Here is a 21,092-nt window from a genome sequence, read left to right on the forward strand (position 1 = left end):
ATCAGTTCTGAGAGGTTCATTTATCACAAGTTCTGCATTTCGATGGCTCATATTAAGTAAATCAATCTAGACCAACACTAGGCCTTCAGGTGTATCAATGAGATATGTAAATAAACCTAATCTCCCCAAGTGGAAGTCCACTCCCAATCATTTTATTTTTGTGGGACAGGTACTCTGAAAAGAATTTCACATAGCAGAAAGCCAGTGGGTTTTGCAGCATAGATAGATACCTGTAGGCTAGTACTTAGCCATGGGTTAGGAATGTCGTAGCCAGAAAATCCAGTTGTTGCTGCATGCCTGTCCACACAACTCATCAATCAGAAAAGAGCATTGCCTAGTTTTCTAAGCTGCTCCCTATCAGTTACCATATTTCCATGTAAGATTATCTGTGTCTAGCAGTTATGTCTTTGGTCACCCAAGAGTTGTAGAAGCCACAGTGGATGTCAACATCAGCAAACTTTGGGTACCAGATGCTAAATGCAGACAGCACTAAGCACACCAGTCTGAAAATGGCAGTGTCATGGATATTTATGACAAAGAACTACATCACAGAATCACAGAATCACAGAATTTCTAGGTTGGAAGAGACCTCAAGATCATCGAGTCCAACCTCTAACCTAACACTAACAGTCCCCACTAAACCATATCCCTAAGCTCTACATCTAAATGTCTTTTAAAGACTTCCAGGGATGGTGACTCCACCACTTCCCTAGGCAGCCTGTTCCAACGTCTAACAACCCTTTCAGAGAGCCAGCACTCCAAATTGTCCCTTTCTTCTCTTAGCCTAGATTAGTGCAGAATGATAATCGTTTCTGCCCTCTATTTTGCATAGCTTTTCTTTTTCCTATAGGATTTACTAAAAAAGACTTGCTTATAAGATCACATCCTTGCTCCTGTTACCTGCTGAGGGAGAAAAATACAGAGAGAATGTTTCAAACCTCTAAAGTGTTTTGACCACTTCAGGCAGGTCCTTCCAAGGTCTGTCTTACTGCAAGTGCTCTATAAACTCCCACCTACCTCCACTTCATACCCTCCATCCAACGGAGACCTTGCTGTTTATGCTACACCCTAACACAGAGCTGGAGAAAGATTATGAAACAGGGAAACTATCCAGGAACAAAATTGCTTTTTTTTTTTTCCTTCTTTTCCATCTTCCAGAGGTAAATAAAAAGTCAAACCCATCTGACAATGGGAAATGGGATTGAAAGCAAAAATAGAACCCCACATTTTGTCAAATATCCAAGTTTTTTTTTTTTTTCCCTCTGATGAGAGGTTTTCATAAGAGCCATAACCCCTTTTGCTGGGGTTACATCACCATTTGATCTAAACCCCCACAGTAAGACTACATCTGCTACTAAGCTGTGTTGTAAATGTCTTTAATTTTTATATTTCATCTGAAGGGAGTTGTTAAAGTGGGTTTATAAGGTGATGGCTCTTTGAATAAAAGACATCAGGACTGAAGCAAAGCTCTGCATGACACTTAATTTTCACTCTAATAAGCCCTCCTAAAACATTACAAGATTTTGTTTTTCCCTGAACTTGCTTTCCCTTCCTGCATGATATATATATATTTTTTTCCCCTCTGATATTTTAGGACACATTTGAGGAGAATGGTTTTATTTTTGCCCAGATGACACCACTTCTCTTTTCACCCTAAGCCAGATGTGCTCCTCTCTCTGAGCAAAAGAAATCTCTCTGAAGTTTTTCTTTTCTTTTCTTTTCTTTTCTTTTCTTTTCTTTTCTTTTCTTTTCTTTTCTTTTCTTTTCTTTTCTTTTCTTTTCTTTTCTTTTCTTTTCTTTTCTTTTCTTTTCTTTTCTTTTCTTTTCTTTTCTTTTCTTTTCTTTTCTTTTCTTTTCTTTTCTTTTCTTTTTTTCTTTTCTTTTCTTTTCTTTTCTTTTCTTTTCTTTTCTTTTCTTTTCTTTTCTTTTCTTTTCTTTTCTTTTCTTTTCTTTTCTTTTCTTTTCTTTTCTTTTCTTTTCTTTTCTTTTCTTTTCTTTTCTTTTCTTTTCTTTTCTTTTCTTTTCTTTTCTTTTCTTTTCTTTTCTTTTCTTTTCTTTTCTTTTCTTTTCTTTTCTTTTCTTTTCTTTTCTTTTCTTTTCTTTTCTTTTCTTTTCTTTTCTTTTCTTTTCTTTTCTTTTCTTTTCTTTTCTTTTCTTTTCTTTTCTTTTCTTTTCTATTGTTTTTATTTATTTATTTATTTTATTTATTTATTTTTTAACAGTTCTTCTGGACTCTCTGGGGCCTTTTGTTTGACTTTTGTCTGTGAGGGTGGGAAGGGATCCTCCAGTAAGTTTGTGCTCAAATTTTAAGGTCCCTTTGGATGTGTTCTCCAATACATGAAAAAGTGCTGCGCTGGCTGAGCAAAACTGAGTGTGGGACCTTTCTTGATCACCTGGAGGGGTCATTGTAGAGCAAACATAAAGTATTATCTTTTCCAGTCCCAAGTGCTTTTATTGACTCTTTTTGCCCTGAATAACAGACAAGAAAGAAAATGTGGAGTCCAGGCTTTTGGCATGGGAACTCAGATCTAAGTATATTTCCACAATGCTATCAGACCTGCTTATTTTTGTTGTTGTTTGTTTGTTTGTTTGTGTTTGTTTTATTTCATTTTGTTTGAGGGTCTTGTTTTAGTTCTGGAGAACAAAACAAATGATTATGGATTGTGGGCCTTGGTCACTAATGAGAAAATTGCAAGAAAAATCTACATCATTAAGAAAAAAAAAAATGAGAGAAAAAAAATGAAGAAATATCAATATTTACACTCCGACAAACAATATAGAAAGCCAAGAAGTCCGTCTGCAATGTGATATCCATCTGGAGAATGATGTTGTCAAAATGCAGGGAGATTCTGCAGCAGTTAGAAGGAAGGGAATTACGTGTTTGCATCTCTTTGGAGATGTGGGTTTGAAAAGATTTCAAGCATGTAGGAACAGCATGAGCCATGTTCACCAGACAGGCCTGAACCCAGGATATGGTGTCGTAATTCAACCTGGGGCTTCTGGATTATGGGATACACAGAAATTACTAGCTAGATGAGAAGAGAAATATTTTTCTCTCTTTTAAGCCAGGAAATGGTAAAGGGGCTCCTAAAGGAATATTATTATTATTGCAACAGTAACATATTGAAACTAAGCACTCAAAAGTCAGTAAATTTCATAAACAGATTTTTCCCACAAGATTTATACAACCACATTGAGTATTTATTTTTGATTCGCAATATCATTGTGAAATGTCCATTTTAATAGATTATATTTGTCATTAGTGCACACCATAAATACAATAGTAATCATCAGATTCATAGCTAGCACTCATGCAGATCTGTACATAATCACAATTCTCTACAAACATACTTGCCTCATGCTCAGAGTTCAAGTGGTAATTCCTGAATAAAGAACAGTGGAGATCAGACTTGTGTAACACTCAGAACCATCTGTGCTCTTGGGGATGCAGAGCGCAGAAAAATGCCTGACTCCCTACTCTCAAGAACTTCTTGTCTGGACTCTGTTCCTATGCTGGTTTATTCATGCTTTCGTTAAAATCAGCAGGAATAGCTGAAGCCCAGTGTGTGTCCCAGTTACCTAAAATACAGGAGCTTACTGCCCTTTTCTCAGCAAACAGAGTCTGTAGAGATACAATATTAATTTGATTTCTAGCATAGATATAATCTACTTAGATTCAAGCTATTCTCTTTCATGCTGTCCTGTTAATATGTTTGGATATACACCCTGCCCCTGCTTCAGAAAACTTCTGAAAACCCACCTTTCTGTGAGGCATGCCAGGTGCTGGACTACTCCCCACTCTGTGGGTGTTCTTCCTCAAATTATTTTGTTTATATCGAGTCTTGCCTTCAGGGCCTTATCTTGCATTCCTTGCACACCCAACACTCACTGAAGTTGATGGAGATACAAAAGGCAGGCCTTTATCTTGTGCTGGGATCTACTGAGCTTTCTCCTAATTCTGCCTCCTGGTATGGGCTCTGCTGTCCTAAATGCTGAGGACTGGGGATTTTGTGTGATCTTTTCTGGGCAAGGTGCCATCTGTCTTCCTGAGTTCAGCGTCTCCTCTGCCCTCCTTTGGGTGGCATCTGTGAGAGTATGGTATTGTATGTGCTTTTCTCATGGGCATCTCTGTTTTCTGAATTCAGCAGGCACTAATGCTTTGTTTCTCAAGCCACATATTCAGTGCCATCTGAGGCACTGAAAAACCCTCATTCCTTCCACTTACCACCATCTGAAAAAATCACTGCTTCAATGTTTGTGGTATGTTTATTATATTATAGTCTTAGTGATTCTTTCATATCTATCGTTATTAAAAACAGACTTAGCAAAGTTAATTAGGGGTAATTTGCATTCAAGCTATTCATTATTTACTTATCTTTGAACTGCAAACTGTAGGAATGCCTTTTGTTCATTAAAATTCCCAATCTTTGCCCACTTTCCCTTTGATAGCACAGTGGTTAAAGAAAGTTGTGCTTAGCTGCTGACTAACCATTCTCTGCACACTGCAGAGATGGCTGCAGGCCATTATTTCAGCATTAGAAAGTAGTTAATATTGAATGCCATGAAGTTAAATTTGTGTTCATTTACTTATTATGCTGGAAATCAGTTGTTCATTCTGCACAAATTTCCCAGCACTACTCTCAGCCAAGTTCTGCAGACTCAAAAATATGCAGTAACGATATTAAAGGTGAGGAGGCTTGAAAGGGGGTAAAAAAGAGGAATAAAACTGATCTCTTAAAAAGACACTGCTATGATTCCCTGCCTTGGATAAATCTTCTTTCATTATCACAGTCACCACCCTTGTTAGTGACCAGTTAGTCACCACCCTAGTTAGTTTAACAGCATAAGGAAAAAAATATCTGCAGTATATTGTTAACCACTAATCCTTGAACAATCACACATTCCTTCGAAGCTCTTGCTGTGTGCTGTTTACAGATAATGTAAGTTGAAAAAAGAAGCAATGGCAATTGTCTTGCTGACAGGGAAGAAGGACTTCTTAGGTACTCAAATAGGGATTGTATCTCACATAACTCTTTGGTACCCTGGTTGTGCCTGCCTAAGGCACGGAATGATACCTCCACATCAAGAACCACATGGGCAAGACAAGAAACCACTGGCTAGAAAAGTAACTTCAGCAGAGAGCTGCAAGGCTGGCCAGATCCTGGTGTGCTGTGTGGACTGGGGCAAATCATGCAGATCAAGTTTAGACAGTTAGTGTCTACTTGGGGATTGCTATTTGACAATGCCTCTGTTTGATTTTCCTCTTCCAATGCAACCTAAAAATGATGACATTTTCTGTCCTCTCCCCCCTCCCTCCATCTCTTGAACTAATGAGCAAATAAGGAAAGAAAATTAAAGAATAAAAAATGTAAGTAGTGATAGGGTGAGATCAATAAACTGTGGATTGCTAGCACTGAGTGAGCCTGAGTAATCTTCTGCATATTGCATGTTGAGTTAACTTGCAAGAGAAATATGTTCCCTCTTATTGTCCTGTGTCTCATTGTGGAAAAGGAAGCAGGGACTGCAAATTAAAATATCCTTGATTTAGGTTCTGAAGGGAGTGCCCAGGAGTTCTTTTTCTATTGCCACATGTTAGAAATTGAACTGGGTGCACCATCACAATGTAATGAGAATATTTTATTAGTGTTTTCAGCCTGTGACTTCTTGTGCCCTCCCTCCCTACAAAAAAGTCCACTAAAAATGCTCTTGGGGGTGGCATCAGCTTACAGTGTCATTCTACATAAGTAAAGGGCTGTGCTGTTTCAGACTGACTACTACAGGGAACAAGCTCAAAGGTACAGAAAGTGTACTATGTATGTATAGTAATTTATTACACTATTCTGAAGTGTATATTATACTACACTGAGGATTGTTTACTGAGTATAGATGGAGCTAAGAAGAGCTCAGCTGTGGACATCTAAAGATAGTGAACTGTGTTTATAGACATATGGTGGCATAACATAAAGTTTGTATATATATTTGTTGGCATAACATAAAGCAGTATATTCCTTGGACTGGTGTATATTCCTTCTTTTAAGAACAGTTCCTTCCTGCTTTTAAGGACAGTTCATTTCTTTACACCATCAAGGATTATACTTGGGCTATCATTGGTGAGCAGCAATTTCCACAAATCATGGCACAAGGGAGAAGGCATGGAGGTCTTTTCAGTCCCAAGGGATCCTATAAGAAAAGTTAGAGCAAGAATGAAAACAAAACAAAACAAAACAAAACACAACTTGACATTATTAGTTTTATTCACAGGCAGTTAGTTCATGTGGAGTGTAACTACCACAGTGACAGCGGAGACAAGTTTGGGAGGCATTAGGCCTACAGGTGAAGAAAATAAGGAACTTTAATTAACAGAAGAAAACCTCACTTCACAGGAAGAGAATATCTAGTATTTATGCACAGTTGTAGTTCTCACTTCAGCAAATATCAGCCAACTTCTAAAGAGATAGAAAAGCTCTTCTCTTCTTTTGAAGTCTGGCTGTGACAAAGCAGAAAGTGAGGAATACCACAGACTTTCGTGTAATTACTTAGATGGGAACTCATGTTTACACCTTTCTTGCTAGGGTCTGCCAAATCAAATGAATAAGTCAGATTTTCCCATATGCAGTTGGTGGAATTGAATACTGCACATTGTATATACAGTGACTTATACTGAGTTGTGAAACAGGCTGTGTGTTTTACTGGTTTCTGATAGGTGAAAAAGAACTACTGTTGAAAGAAATGGTGCTCATTCAAACTGCATGTAAGACCATTTTCTAACCAAACAGTGTCTACTTGCTTTTTACTTCTAAGCTCTCACATGTCAAGAACCACCAGTTTGTCACAAAGGGGAAGTGTAAAGGGCACATGAAGAAATTAAAGAATCTGTATGCTGGATTTACTTACGTTTGCATAAGAATAGGGTACTTTCTAATCTCCTGAGCTTCTACGGGAAATACTCTGGAGGATCAAAAGAGAATAATTTAATTACCTCAGAGATTCACAAGAAATTAGGCTTCAGTGATGCCTAGCATCAGTTAAATTAATAGGCAATATGTTTCAGTCAGAATATTTGACAGTTATACAGTGAAGTTCTGGCACCAGTGCATTTTCATTGGCTTCAGAAGGGTCAAGATTTAGCTCATGTTAGCTGTAAATCCAAAATGGCACAATTACTGAATGGGCTGATTCAGGCCACTGTTAGTCTCCTACAAGAGGAGAGCACACTGCTTTCAGAAATATTCTTGTGATCGCTGCAAACTCGATTTTTCTGAGGTCAGCTCCACCTGCCAAATGTAGGTGTGGCAACAGTGATAAAAACAGAAAAATGGGAAGAATATCACAACATCACTCGCCAAGGCAATCAGTCCTGGTGCAGGTGCATTGCAGAGCGAGGCAGGGGATTGCAGTGCCCAGTGGGGTTCCTGCACAGGGGAAGCCTCAGAGGAACACAGGGATTCACCAGGGACCAGCAGCTCTCCTGAGAGTGGCTGATCAGGCATGAGGCAAAAGGCAGCCTTATGGAGTGTTGTGACCAGGGTGGGCAGACAGGGTATGGGACAGTGGTTCACTCAGGAGGGTACATAGGGAAAGGGAAGGTGAGGGTGCTGTCACTGCCACTTCCACAGCAGGTTGTAGCCTGCTTGAAGGAGCCCCAGTCATGGTATCCACCTGGCAGTAAGCTAGCTATGTCCTCGGCATTCCCTATGGTCTCCCCAGCCACAGGAAGCAACATAGCTACCCAGGCAGTGCTTTCAAGGGAACATGTGGACTTCCAGGTCTTGGGCTTCACGGTGTGTCCTAGTTTTCTGTCAGTGTCTGACAGCAGCAGTGAGTACACCTGTGGGAGGTGCACACAGGTAGAACTTCTCAGAAAGGTGACAGCTTCAGTAGGAGGTGGGCAGGCTGAGGAGCATCAGGGAGTAGGAGAAGGAGATTGACTGGTGGAGTCATACTCTACCATCACTGAGATAGATACATCAGCTAGCCACAACACAAGACATGAAGGATCCCTACCCTCTTCCCACCAGGCAGAAGGAGGGGACCTAAGAGACAGGGGGAGTGGAAACAGGTTTCTTCTCGCAGTGGCAGGTGACCTAGTGATCTGACTACCACACCTTCTTAGGTGACCTTACACGGTATGCATGAGGCTCTAAAACTTGATGGACAGGCAAACAATGATGTTGATGAAGGTCCATCCTGGATGGAGGGGTTGCCTAAGGCAAGTCAGCCTACCCCTGTATTATGACCACCTCTGTCATAAAAAAGAATGGTTGTTGTCAGAAGTGATTCACTTCTGAGGGAAACAGTGGGACTGATACGCTGACCTGACCCAACCTGTATGGAAGTATTCTGCCCTCCTGGAGCCTGAGTAAGAGGTGATAATAGAAAAGCTCACTAGTCTGGTACAGCTGCCTGATTATTATCCCTTATTGTTTTTTCAAGTCAGCAGTGATGAAGTAGTAAAGAAGTCCAAAAGCAATCAAAAGGGACCTCAGGGCCTTGGGGCAATTAGTTAATGGATTGGGGGCACAGGCAGTATTTTTGTCTATCCTTCCAGTGGGAGGGAAAAATATTGAAAGGAGCAGCAGACCCAGCTAATCAATACCTGGCTCTGAGGCTTGTGGCTCTGAGGCTGGTATCACTGGCATGATTTTGGGTTTCTTGATCATGGGATCTACACAACACCAGACCTGCTGACACCTGATGGGATGTTTCTACACCAATAAACACAGCATGAGGAACAAGCAAGAACTCAGTCACAGAGCTATGACATCATTGGCATAAGCAATTCTTGATGGAAAGAATCCTGTGACTAGTGTGTTATGATGGATGGTTATAGGTCCTTCAGAAAGGATAGGCATAACAGGCAAGATAAGGTTTTTTGGAGGCTGTATGTAATGGAGGGACTGGACTGAACAGAGCTTGCAGTTGGTGATGACAAGGATGAGAGCCTCTGGGTAAGTAGTAAGGGACATGCAAATAAAGTGATATCATTGTGGGAGTCTACTACAGGCCATCTAGCCAGGATGACATCATTGATGAGTTATTTTTTTAAGGGACAAAGAGATATCTCTAGATGAGCTGCCCTTGTCCTTATGGGTGCCTTCAACTTGCCAGATGTTAACTGGGAATACTATACAGCTGATACAAACAGGTCTATGATTCCTGAAACACCTTGATGATGACTTCTTGGTACAGGTATTAAGGGAGTTGACTAGGAAAGGTGCCCTCCTAGATTTGTTTCTTGTAAACAGAGAGGGACTTGTGGATGAAGCAGTGATTGGTGGCCATCATGGCCATAGTGACCATGAATTAGTCAAGTTTAATTTTTTATGTGTGTTAGGAGGAAAATTGCCATCAAAACTTTGATGCTGGATATGGGGAAAGCATACTTTAAGCTATGCAGGGAACCAGTTAATAAGGTCCCCATGGAAACTGCTTTTGAAAGCATTGGGTCCATCAGTGCTTGTCACTTTTTAAGTACCACCTCTTAAGAGCACAGGAAAAGGAAATTCCACAGTGTTGGAAGTCAAGCAGGTTGGGCAGAAGGTCAGCTTGTCTGAGCAGGGATTTTTTTCTAGAGCTTGGGTGGAAAAAGAAAATCTATGGCCACTTGCAGCGGGGTTGGGTGACATGTCAGGACAAAAGAGAGACTGTTTGCCATAGCAGGGAGAAAATTAGTGTGGCCAAAACTCAACTAGACTTGAAGCTGTAGGGAACAACAAAAAGGGCATTTAAAACATATTGACAGCAAAAGGAGAACCAGAGATAACATTGTTGTATTACTTGTTGAGGATGGAAACCTCATAAATAGGTATGTAGACAAAGCAGAAATGTTCAATGCCTCCTTGACATCTGTATTCAACACGGATGATGTGCCCTGGGATCCCTGTAGCCTTGAGTTGGAGGCCTGTGACTGCAAGAGTGAAAAACTAACAGCCAGCTCTGAACTTGTGTGGGATTTGCTGCTCCAGCTGGATACATACATGTTTATGGGCCCCAATGGGATTCATCCTACAGTACAGAAAGAACTGGTTGATGTCATTGCAAGACCTCAATTATTTTTCAATGCTCTTGGGAATCTGGAGAGGTCCCAGTTGACTGGAACGTGGCAAATGTTGTCCCAGTTTTCAGGAAGGGAAGGAAAGAAGACCCTGATAATTACAGGCCTGTCAGTCTCACTCCAGTGCCTTGTAAAATTACAGAAGATTATTCTGGGAGTTACAGAAAATCACCTGAAAGACAATGCAGTCTTTGGCCACAGCCAACATGGGTTCACAAGGGGAACGTCATATTGAATGAATATTTTCTTTTATGACAAGGTTACCTATCTAGTTGACCAAGGGATGCCAGTTGATGTAATCTTTTTCAATTTCAGCAAAGCTTTAGATACTCTTTCTTATAGTATCTTTCTGTACAAAACATACAGCATTCAGCTAGATAAATACATAATGTGATGGGTGAACAATTGACTGACAGTTGGGCTAAAAGGGTTTTAGTAAATGGGGTTACATCAGGCTGGTGATCAGTCACTAGTGGGGTTCTGCATGGCTCCATTTCAGGGCCAGTTTTCTTTAACATTTTCATAAATTACTTGGATGAAGGACCTGAAAGTATACTCAGTAAGTTTGTGGAAGTCACTACATGGGGAGGAGCTCTTGACACCCTTGAGGGTAGAGAGTCTTGCAGAAGGATCTTGAAAAATTAGAGGGTTGAGCAACCACACATAAAATTTAAAAAGAACAAATGCTGGATTCTGCACCTGGGACAGCAACTGGCTACATATACAAACTGAGGGATAAGAGGCTGGAGAAAGAGAAATGGGTGTTCTGGTGAACAGCGAGTTGAATATGAGCCAATAGCTCATATTCAACTAATATTCAACATAAATACTGTGTGCAGTTTCAAGCACCACAGTACTAGAAGAACATAGAACTATTTGGGAATGTCCAAAGATGGTGAAGGTTCTAGAGACGAAGATGTATGAGGATCAGCTGAGGATCCTTGGTATGCTCAGTTCATAGCAGAGCAGGCTGAGGGGAGGGCTCATGGCGGCCTGCAGCTCCCTCAGGAGGGGAGTGAAGGGGCAGGCACTGAGCTCTGCTCTCTCGGGGCAGCGACAGGACCCAAGGGAATGGCACAGAGCTGGGACAGAAGAGGGTCAGGCTGGGTGTTAGGGAAAGGTTCTGCACCCAGAGGGTGGTTGGGCACTGGGACAGACTCCCCAGGGCAGTGTCTACAGCACCAAGGCTGCCGAAGTTAAAGAAGTGTTTGGACAGTGCTCTCAGACATTTGGTCTGATTTTTGTGTGGTCCTGTGTGGAGCCATGAGTTGGACATGATGATCCTTGGAGAGCTGGGCCATCACCAACCACATGAAGTTTAACAAAGGCAAGTGCCAGGTTCTGTACCTGGGACGAGGCAACCCTGGCTATACATACAGACTGAGCGATGAGACACTGGAGAGCAGCCCTGCAGAGAGAAATCTGGGGGTTGTGGTTGAGAGCAACTTGAATACGAGCCAGCAGTGTGCCCTGGCAGCCAGGAAGGCCAACTGTATCCTGGGATACGGCAAGCACAACATCTCTAGTTGGTCGAGGGAAGTGATTGTCCCACTCTACTCTGTGCTGGTCCGGCCTCACCTCGAGCACTGTGTGCAGTTCTGGGCACCACCGTACAAGTAGGACATTAAACTGTTGGAGAGTGTCCAGAGGACGACGAAGATGGTGAAGGGCCTAGAGGGGAAGACACATGAAGAGTGGCTGAGGGCACTGGGCCTGTTCAGCCTGGAGAAGAGGAGGCTGAAGGGGGACCTCATCGCATTCTACGGCTTCCTTGCGAAGGGGAGTGGAGAGACAGGTGACCTATTCTCTGTAATTACCAGTGATAGGAGCCACAGGAGTGGTGTTAAGCTGAGGCAGGGGAAGTTTAGGGTGGACATCAGGAACAGGTTCTTCACCAAGAGGGTGGTTGCACACTGGAACAGGAACAGGCTCCCCAAGGACGTAGTCACTGCACCAAGCCTGTCTGAATTTAAAAAGCAATTGGACTGTGCACTTAGCCACATGGTCTAAACTTTTGTGTAGACCTGTGTGGAGCCAGGAGTTGGACTTGATGATCCTTATGGGTCCCTTCCTAACTCGGGATATTCTATGATTCTATGCTTCTGTCATCCTTGTGGGATCCTTTCCAACTCAGCATGCTCTATGATTCTATAATACAAAATGCTAAATACAGTAGCATTTAAATGAATTTAAGTGCACTTTAAAAATAATTTTTAATAATATTTTAATGACTCGTGGAACTGTAATCTTCAAAAGCAATGCCATGTATAACACAGAAAGGAAAAGCCATGTAAGTGCATGATACAGAGACAAATTATCATCTCTAACTACAGAATCAACCCAGTACTACCAAGCAAGTTTTCTCTGTATTTCTATATCATAATGCATCCCAGCATATAACCAGCCATGTGTTCTACCATAAGCTAAAATCAGATCACTTCACCTTGACGTCTCGTTTGGGCTACACTTGCACATGCATGCACCCACATGCATGCACCCACATCCATACACTCACATTCTCTTCAGTCACTTTTCATTTATGCCACAGAGCTGTATGGTCTGTCCTGGATAAGCTGTGTTAAATTAAAATTAAACATCACCAAGCTCAGCCTCCCTCTGTGAATGCTCTGCTGTGGGTGTGCAGGGGGTTAATATCAGAAATGTTCCACAGGAGGTTAGTGGGATTCAGTTTCAGCTAACATTTATTTTGCCAGCTCCTGTTCACTTTCATCTCTGCTTATGAACACTATTATCTTGTTTGTAGTAATATATATAGATCACTGCAGCTGTGCTCTGCAAAATTCATCCATTTTTGAACTTTGGAAAAAAAAAATCTGCAAGTCTTTTATCACAGTCCTGAGCCCTGTGAATTCACCCACTTTCCTAGTCTAGTCTCTCATACAAACTGTAAGAAGGCGTGGGTTTGAAAACCTTTCACTGAAGATGGACTGTCGGGTTTCTAATGTAACCTCACGCCCAATGTGGTTTTGTCCTTTCACTGAAGACTAATTGTGAGGAGTTTTTTTTTTCTTTTTTTTTTTTTTTTTTTTTTTTTTCCCCATAAAAAAGGACTAAGTTACTTCAACTCCTTTGCTTTTTGTCTTTTCTTACTGTTAATTTCCTGTTACAGGCATACAGGCATTACCTTTAGCACTTATGTGTCATGCCCAGCATACTGTTCTTGAGACCTTCTGTCCCTTGCTCAGTAGACTGCCAATAACTATATTAATATCTGACTTAGTGTAGCACTTTTTGTATCTTGCCAATATACACTTTCCTGTCCTGGAATTAGCAGTGCTAATTATTGATGGACACTGGAAAGGATATTAGTGTATCTGACATTTTCTTTCATGACCTTATAAGAACACACTAAATAGCGTGCTCTTCCATAGATTTGATGTCTCCCAAGCAATACTTATGCTCTAAAATCCTGCTAGCCTAGAGAAGAAAGTAAGTGTTTTTAAACAATCTTTACAGTACAGATATCTTTAAGAGCAGATATAAGACTGCAAAGAGGCAGGATTAGGGTTGAATTTACACTAAATTTTCCAACATAAAATCTTCTTGTCATATGTTTTTTATGATCTGGTCCCATGACTTTATTCTAGAAAGACTTACAAAGCAAACTCTTGGCTGTAAGTTCTTCATGTTTACCTGTCTTGCCATTACTATCATACAGCTTAAAATGGAGCTATTATTCCAGCAATTCAAGGCTGTGATACAATAATTGACTTCCTTACTAGTTTCCTAGTCTTCTTCTTCTTCAAGAATCAGAAGTTTTTGAATGAGTAGGTCATAGCTCTATTTTGCTTTTCTCATTTTGAGACAGAAAAAGGCAGACTAACTTTCAAAGCCTTTACCCTAGGCTTTCAAGAAGGCAGACTGTAAAAGAAAGAATAGAAAAGGAAACAAAAAGCAAATGCAATAGAGATTTAAGTAGTTTAGACCTTGTGCTCAGCAGTCTACAAGATCAAACTCACTCCTCTCCATGCAGCAGCTGGTATCAATGCTCTTACATTGTTCAAACAAGTTCCAGCATTTAGTGAGCTGGGATGCTGCCTTCTACTATACTTCTGTAGAGGCCGCCTCTCCAGTTGCAAGCGAAGTGTGCCTTCCAGAAGCAGCTTTGCATTACTTCAACAAAGCCAGACAACACCTGCCCTTGAGGCTTAACAAAAGGTAGTAAAGGGAAGGAGAGAGTAATCTCTCTCAGGCCTGTGCTGCTATCACTCTCCCTTTATATTTCATTTAGAGCAAAACGTGAACAAAGAAAGAGTGTTAGACATGCACACTATAATGAAAATCCATGACTCGACTGTGCATTCATAATTATTTTATAAATAAATGGCTTCTGGAGAGCCACATCTGTCTCTTCCCACAGAGTGTATGTCTTTCATTAATGTATTACAGGCCAAATGAAACCAGCCTGAGTGCTTTGCTTGCATCTTCCTCTTCCTCTCCATCATTGTCCATGGATAGGTTTTTGTGGTTCAGAGAGAGCTGCAAGCCCCACACGTCTCTGCAGGACTGATGGCTCGTCAATAACATTAGCCAGCATTATGGGCCGCATCGGTGTAGAACAGAATCAATATGGCCAACTAAAAAGTCTAATCAGTTGACATGACCATCTTCAGCAGGGCTCACGTTACAAGAAATGAGTTTTTTTAAGGAATCAGCATCAGCACTGCTTATTCACCCCACACCAAGAAGCCTTGACAAAGATTTATGGCTTCTTGTTCTGTTAGCAGCGCAGGGTGAGCTGGTAAAATCATTCAGGTTAGAAGAATAATAAGACTAGTCTCTGCAAATACTGCCCACGTTTTCTGAAGGAGCTCAAAACATTCGCTATAGGAAGGGAAGCAGCTTGCATTAGGAAATAAGAATAGTGTAAAGACCTAAAAACCAGGATTCATGCCCTTTGTCTGACTTGGTTACATTCTCTTTTCTCTCTCTCTCTCTCTCTTTTTTTTTTTTTTTTTTTTTACTGTATGGACAGATTCAGCTCTCACTTCTACTTTTGTAAATTGAAGTCAGTTGGCTGAAAATAGGATTGTTCCAGATTTCTATCAGCATAAGCGAAAGCAGACTTTGTCAGTCATGCCCATGGCAATGTACACATCTTAAAACAAGTTTCTCACTGATGCATAGCTTTATCTATGTGGTAATTACGGAGCTGTTTTACAGTCATCTCCCTTTCTCTTTCTCCTCACCCCTCTGCATGCAGATTTACCCACAACACAAGAGCAATGGGGGTGCAGCTATCAGATATTTCACTTTTATGAACTCTGCTGATCATCTGTTCTCATTTGTCCAGTCATCTGAGGGAAACCCTGTTCAATCATGTGAGGGTAAAGCATTAGTGAAATCGTTAGTGCAGCATGGGCAGGCTAATAGGCCCATGCCTCAGCCATTTTTTTGCAGGCAACATACCGCCTACATCAGAGTTACTTCAGCAGTGTTATTTCCTAAACAGGTAAAAGAAAATAATTGCATCTAGGAGGCAAGCAGCTTGTTTGTGAATGGCAAAATGGAGATGTTAACTACTCCCATCCCACTTCGTTAGAATGAAGTAGCTGGGAAATGTTCATTAAAAAATAAATAAATCTTGAAACAGGTTAAGTACCTATTCAAATTATCAACAGAATCAGAAGAAAATTAAAGGACCTGATCCCATAAGGGCTACACTGACTAGACATAAGAGAAAGAACTGGAAGTTTGATTCAGGCTTTTCAGCCACTGCCAAAACAGTCTTGATGCTCACAGGCCAGTCAGTGGTACCTGCGCACAGCAATGGGACAAACCCAATGATCTCCTCCCAGGCAGTGGCAGCCCTTTGCTCCGAGCACAGCATTACCACATTATGCAATGCAGCCACAAGCAATGGGCAGCTGCCCTGACAAATTCATCTTAATTTTTCTGTCTTTGGCATGCACACACAGAGGCACACACTGTCTACAGATTTCCTTGGGGGTGGGGGAGGGAGGAACGGTATTTTTTTTTTTTTTTTTTAATATTAGAGTAGTAACTATGGATTTCAGTCAAAATGGAGGCCTACAGCAGTGCACACACACAAGCCAAGTTCTTCGTCCCTAGGAACTGAAGTCAAGCGCACATCAATAGTGAGTTTGTTCTGCAGTGGCAGAGTTCATCTCCAAGTTTCCAGCAACATCATCTGTTGAAAATGATGCACAAAGAAAAAGCAATGAAAAAGTAGCCCAGCATCCATGTGTTTTATAATTGTCTTTTTTTCTTTCTTTCTTTTTTTTTTTTTTTTTTTTCTGCATGAAGAAAAGCTTTTTTTTTACCGATCTAGATTCTGAAAACGATGTTGACTTCTTTCTTTCTTTCTTTCTTTCTTTCTTTCTTTCTTTCTTTCTTTCTTTCTTTCTTTCTTTCTTTCTTTCTTTCTTTCTTTCTTTCTTTCTTTCTTTCTGTCTTTCTGTCTTTCTGTCTTTCTTTCTGTCTTTCTCTCTCTCTTTCTCTTTCCCTTTCCCTTTCCCTTTCCCTTTCCCTTTCCCTTTCCCTTTCCCTTTCCCTTTCCCTTTCCCTTTCCCTTTCCCTTTCCCTTTCCCTTTCCCTTTCCCTTTCCCTTTCCCTTTCCCTTTCCCTTTCCCTTTCCCTTTCCCTTTCCCTTTCCCTTTCCCTTTCCCTTTCCCTTTCCCTTTCCCTTTCCCTTTCCCTTTCCCTTTCCCTTTCCCTTTCCCTTTCCCTTTCCCTTTCCCTTTCCCTTTCCCTTTCCCTTTCCCTTTCCCTTTCCCTTTCCCTTTCCCTTTCCCTTTCCCTTTCCCTTTCCCTTTCCCTTTCCCTTTCCCTTTCCCTTTCCCTTTCTCTTTCTCTTTCTCTTTCTCTTTCTCTTTCTCTTTCTCTTTCTCTTTCTCTTTCTCTTTCTCTTTCTCTTTCTCTTTCTCTTTCTCTTTCTCTTTCTCTTTCTCTTTCTCCTTCTTTCAATGGGAATCTATCTGCAGAATATTAGTAGTGTAACATTAATTTAAATGGTTTATTAAAGTTAAAAAAGAGTCAATTTCTATTAAAATTCCACCATTTATAGCGATTCAAGGGAATATTCTACTCTCAGTGCCTCAGGATCTTGATATATAACATCCTTATTTGTGTTAATGGAAACTTTACCCCTTTGAATTCAAGCGGACTGAAAAGTTTCACCAGACACACAGGCTCTGTATAAATAAGCAGCACACAGCAAACATATTCCTTTAAAAGGATTATCACTTTGACAGCTATTCAGTTGGGGTGGCTTTTTCTGTCCCCTGGAATTCCCAGCTTGCCCTCTTAACTGCACAGAAGGTAAATCTGTATAATACTTCACAGCTGCCTTTACTGGGACCTGACACTGAGCCTACTGGATGTGCTTTCCTGGTACAAAGCACCTCGTCAAGTTTCCTGCTCTGGATGCAGTGAACACAGCTGATGAGCTGTCTTATTAAAAGTTATGAGGAAAGGATGTTCACTCCATTACTTTCCAAACTACTGGATATGCATGGCGAAGCTGAGGAACTGAGCCAGCGAGTCCCTCTAAGCTCCCTCTCTCACATGCACAAGCTGCACGGTCATGTTTACTAATGCATTGCTCCCATGGCAGTCATGATCAAATTTTTTTTTTTTTTTTTTTTTTTTGGGGGGGGGGGATGTGTTGTTGAGGGAGAAATCTTTTGTTTTATCAGTGTTCTCAGTGTTCCCTTGTTATTTCCTCATCACCACAGACCAAACTCAAGCCTGGTTGTCCCACTGGCACTGTGCACACTGGCAAAGCTCCAAGGATGTTTGAGCTGGGGCTTTGACACCCCTCTGCCTGCAGTGGTGGGAACAGGGCCAGGAGCAAGTCCTTCCCTCACCCTGCCTGCCTCAAAAGGAAAGTTTGAGGCAGTGCCACACTTACTGGGGAACTGGAGGTAGGCTGAGGCTGGAGGGGCCGAGGGCTGTGAGAGGCTGAACATGGGAGGGCTGGCATGGCACAGATGCTTGGGGATACCAGGGGCTGGAGTGCTGCACGGGGAGCTGAGGTGTTGGATTCCTGCATCCCTCCACACCACGCAGACAGTCCCCTTGCTGAGGGGCATCCCAGGGGGAAGGGGAGCAGGGGCAGAGCTGAGAGACCAGAAGAAAGAGAGATGTTCAAGGTTCAGCTGGGCCAGCCTCAGCAGTGCCATGTGTGGAGCACGTACCCAGTACTTTCTGTTTGGTATAAGGACAAGCTGTTTTCTCAAGTAGTTCAGTTAAAAGTTGCAAATAATTTTATTTTATTTTATTTATTTTATTTTTTATTTTATTTTATTTTATTTTATTTTATTTTATTTTATTTTATTTTATTTTATTTTATTTTATTTTATTTTATTTTATTTTATTTTATTTTATTTTATTTTATTTTATTTTATTTTATTTTATTATTTTTCCCCACCCCATTGAAGCAAAAGACATTTTGCAAGCAGCCTGCTTTGGAAAATTGCTGGCGCTTCGACGGGAAGAACACAATTAAAAGATGCAGTAAAAATTGACGAATCTTGGTATGTGGAGCTGAAAATGCATTACAATCCCAATTGAACTATAAATAAAAACCCTAAATTAAATAAATCTTGTACAATTATGGATTAAAATATGGTTGGCTTTAATGACTTAGCATACGGGCCTTGACTGTGGAAATGGTTGCTGAGACCACATGGCTTGCACAGAGATGCAATAATAACAAGATGACTGCTGCTGCAAGGCCATATAACCATGTTGAGGGTTGCTGCTCCTCTGGTAATGCTTTACCCTTCCTGTTCTCTGTCCAAAACTTCAGCTATTTAGCTTCAGTAACAGCAAGCAGTGTCAATAGTGGGCTCTGAGTGGAAAAGAAACCCATCCCAATAATAATAAAACTACTGGGGGAGCTCTATCAGCAATTGCTGTCGTCAGATGTTGGGAATCTGTGGCTTTTTCCTATCACCCGCAGGCTGTGGCAGCATGTTGTACTCGGCAATCTGCAAGGTGGCAAAGCCCCAAAGGTCAGGCAGGGCAGATGGCAGCAGGCTCCCCTGTCACGGTTCTGCAGAGCAAGGGTTTACCAGCCCCAGTCTTCCCAGGCAGCAGACGGATTTGGAGGTGGATATGGCAGGAGAGGTATACACTCCTGCCTGCTCTGCCTCCTTCTTGCCCCATTGGGTAGAGAAAACTGCCCTCTCCTTTTGGATGATAAGCAGGGGTCAAAATATTTTCCACAGTCACTGCTTTAGCTGGTGGGCCAGGATGCCCTTAGCAGTCACCATTTCCCTCTTGAGAAAGGTGGAGTGTGTGTGTGGATCCAAAAAACTTGACTAGTACTGACATGGCTGGCCCAGATATCTGCTGTGCCCCACTAACTGCTCCCTGAGCTGTCAAGGCTCTCCAGCTCTCTAGCTGGCTGTCCAACCTGTCACTATGGCCCAGTAGCTGCAACTGCACTACATCACTCCTCCAAAGAGCAGGGCTGAGCTTGGGCACAGAAAATAGAAAAAACAAACAAACAAACAAACATCCTGGGAAACTCTTTTTCTTGCCAGGGTAAGATGGAGCACAGTTTCCATTAGACAAAGCTGGTGAGAACTAGCCCAAATGAAGTCTGGTTTCCTGGGGACATGGATACTGTGGAGGACAGTGGCACCAAGGGGAAAAGTTCCTGCAGTTGCTCCCCTCTCTGCAGCTGTTCTCAGGGTACCTCACATCCTTTCTCTTACTGCTCATACTTAACATCTTGGCTTTCTACCCTTTGGCCAAACTTGGTTGAGGTGAGTCAGTGCATTCATTCTACTGGGGAGGTGAGTGCGAGGCAGAAGATGCATACAGGCAGACCTATGCATACAGTCAGATGGTGTAACACTCATTTTCTTAGGAAAGTAGGCTGGAAAGAAAGCAGCAGCCTGCTTTTCAGGCCTTCCTGCTCTCTGTTTCTCCTACTTTGTCTGAAAGTTATGGTAGCTTAAAATAATCTCTATTCCACATCTAGGAATTTACTTATGTTTTCTTTGAACAACATTTTTAAAAGGTCTCCCAATTTAAAATGTAGCATGTGAATATAACTGTTTTTTCTTCTTCAGCAACTATTTTCTGGAAGATCTGAAGCTGATTATGTTGGGATCATGATTACTTAGTGGCTTGACTAAAGCTATTTTGCAAGTCAGCTCTGATGTGTTACTTTGAATTAAGATGAGTTTTCTCATGTTTTACGGAAAAAGAAATAAATCCAAAAAGCAAGTATTCTATGTGTAAAAAAATTGCTCAATGAAAACTTGTCTTAACATGACATATGATTGTATTTCGCAAGCTGTTTTTTCACCGATTATTTTTGTTTTATTAGACATAGCTGACCCTTTGATCTTACTGAATCAACACTTTTACTGATCCAGAGGCTGTGAGTCTAACCCTCACGCTTGTTGGCATTGTTTTCCTATGGCTTGGCAATCATAATCATGCAAATTGTTGCTCTAGCTTATTCATTTCTAAATATTCTCAGAATTGATTCCCTGACGTTCTCTGTGACTCAACAGCTTTCTCTGACTTCCACTGTATGACTTAGCTCTTTAAAGCTTGCAATACAGTAACACAAGGTTCACATGTATTTTGGCAATTTACCATCTTTTGGAAATGTCTACTTTAGGGTCTTAGACACTGCAGGAAAAAAATAAAGTCATAGCAAAGCTTTTTCTGGGCTGTGTCCAGCCTAAGGAAAACACAAAGCTTTCAGCATAGAAGTTAGTAGATTTGTAAAGAAACTTGAAACATAGTACAACTCTTGACCTGCATTCTTGTAGGCCAATATGTAGGGTACATATACCCTAATGAATTTCTCCAGTTGCAGTTTACATTTCAATCATGTTGCATCTACCACTAGAATCAGTGGACACTGAGTGCTATAGTAGGTCTAGGGCTTTACCTTTTTTATTCTGATCTTAATTATAGGACCAAGTCAAGGGCATAGACTCCAGTTTCATGCCAGCTCCCAAGCATGTCAGGTTCTGATTAGAGCCTTCATTCACCAGGCTGGGTTAAACATGTTCTGGCTAAAATG

General features: G+C 41.3%; 1 protein-coding gene across 1 annotated transcript in view; it reads right to left on the reverse strand.

Annotated features, from left to right (window-relative positions):
• Positions 1-3,069: 3,069 nt before the first annotated feature.
• BNC2 (basonuclin zinc finger protein 2) overlaps positions 3,070-21,092 on the reverse strand; it is a 381,816-nt gene continuing 363,793 nt past the window's right edge. The window contains exons 7-8 of the mRNA XM_038171277.2: positions 6,895-6,948; positions 3,070-6,180 (exon numbers count right to left, since the gene is read on the reverse strand). Of these exons, the coding sequence (XP_038027205.1) occupies positions 6,165-6,180; positions 6,895-6,948 (70 nt within the window). The 3' untranslated portion in view covers positions 3,070-6,164. The remainder of the gene's footprint in view (positions 6,181-6,894; positions 6,949-21,092) is intronic.

This window comes from Anas platyrhynchos, chromosome Z (genome assembly GCF_047663525.1).
Source record: "Anas platyrhynchos isolate ZD024472 breed Pekin duck chromosome Z, IASCAAS_PekinDuck_T2T, whole genome shotgun sequence".
NCBI lineage: Eukaryota > Metazoa > Chordata > Aves > Anseriformes > Anatidae > Anas > Anas platyrhynchos.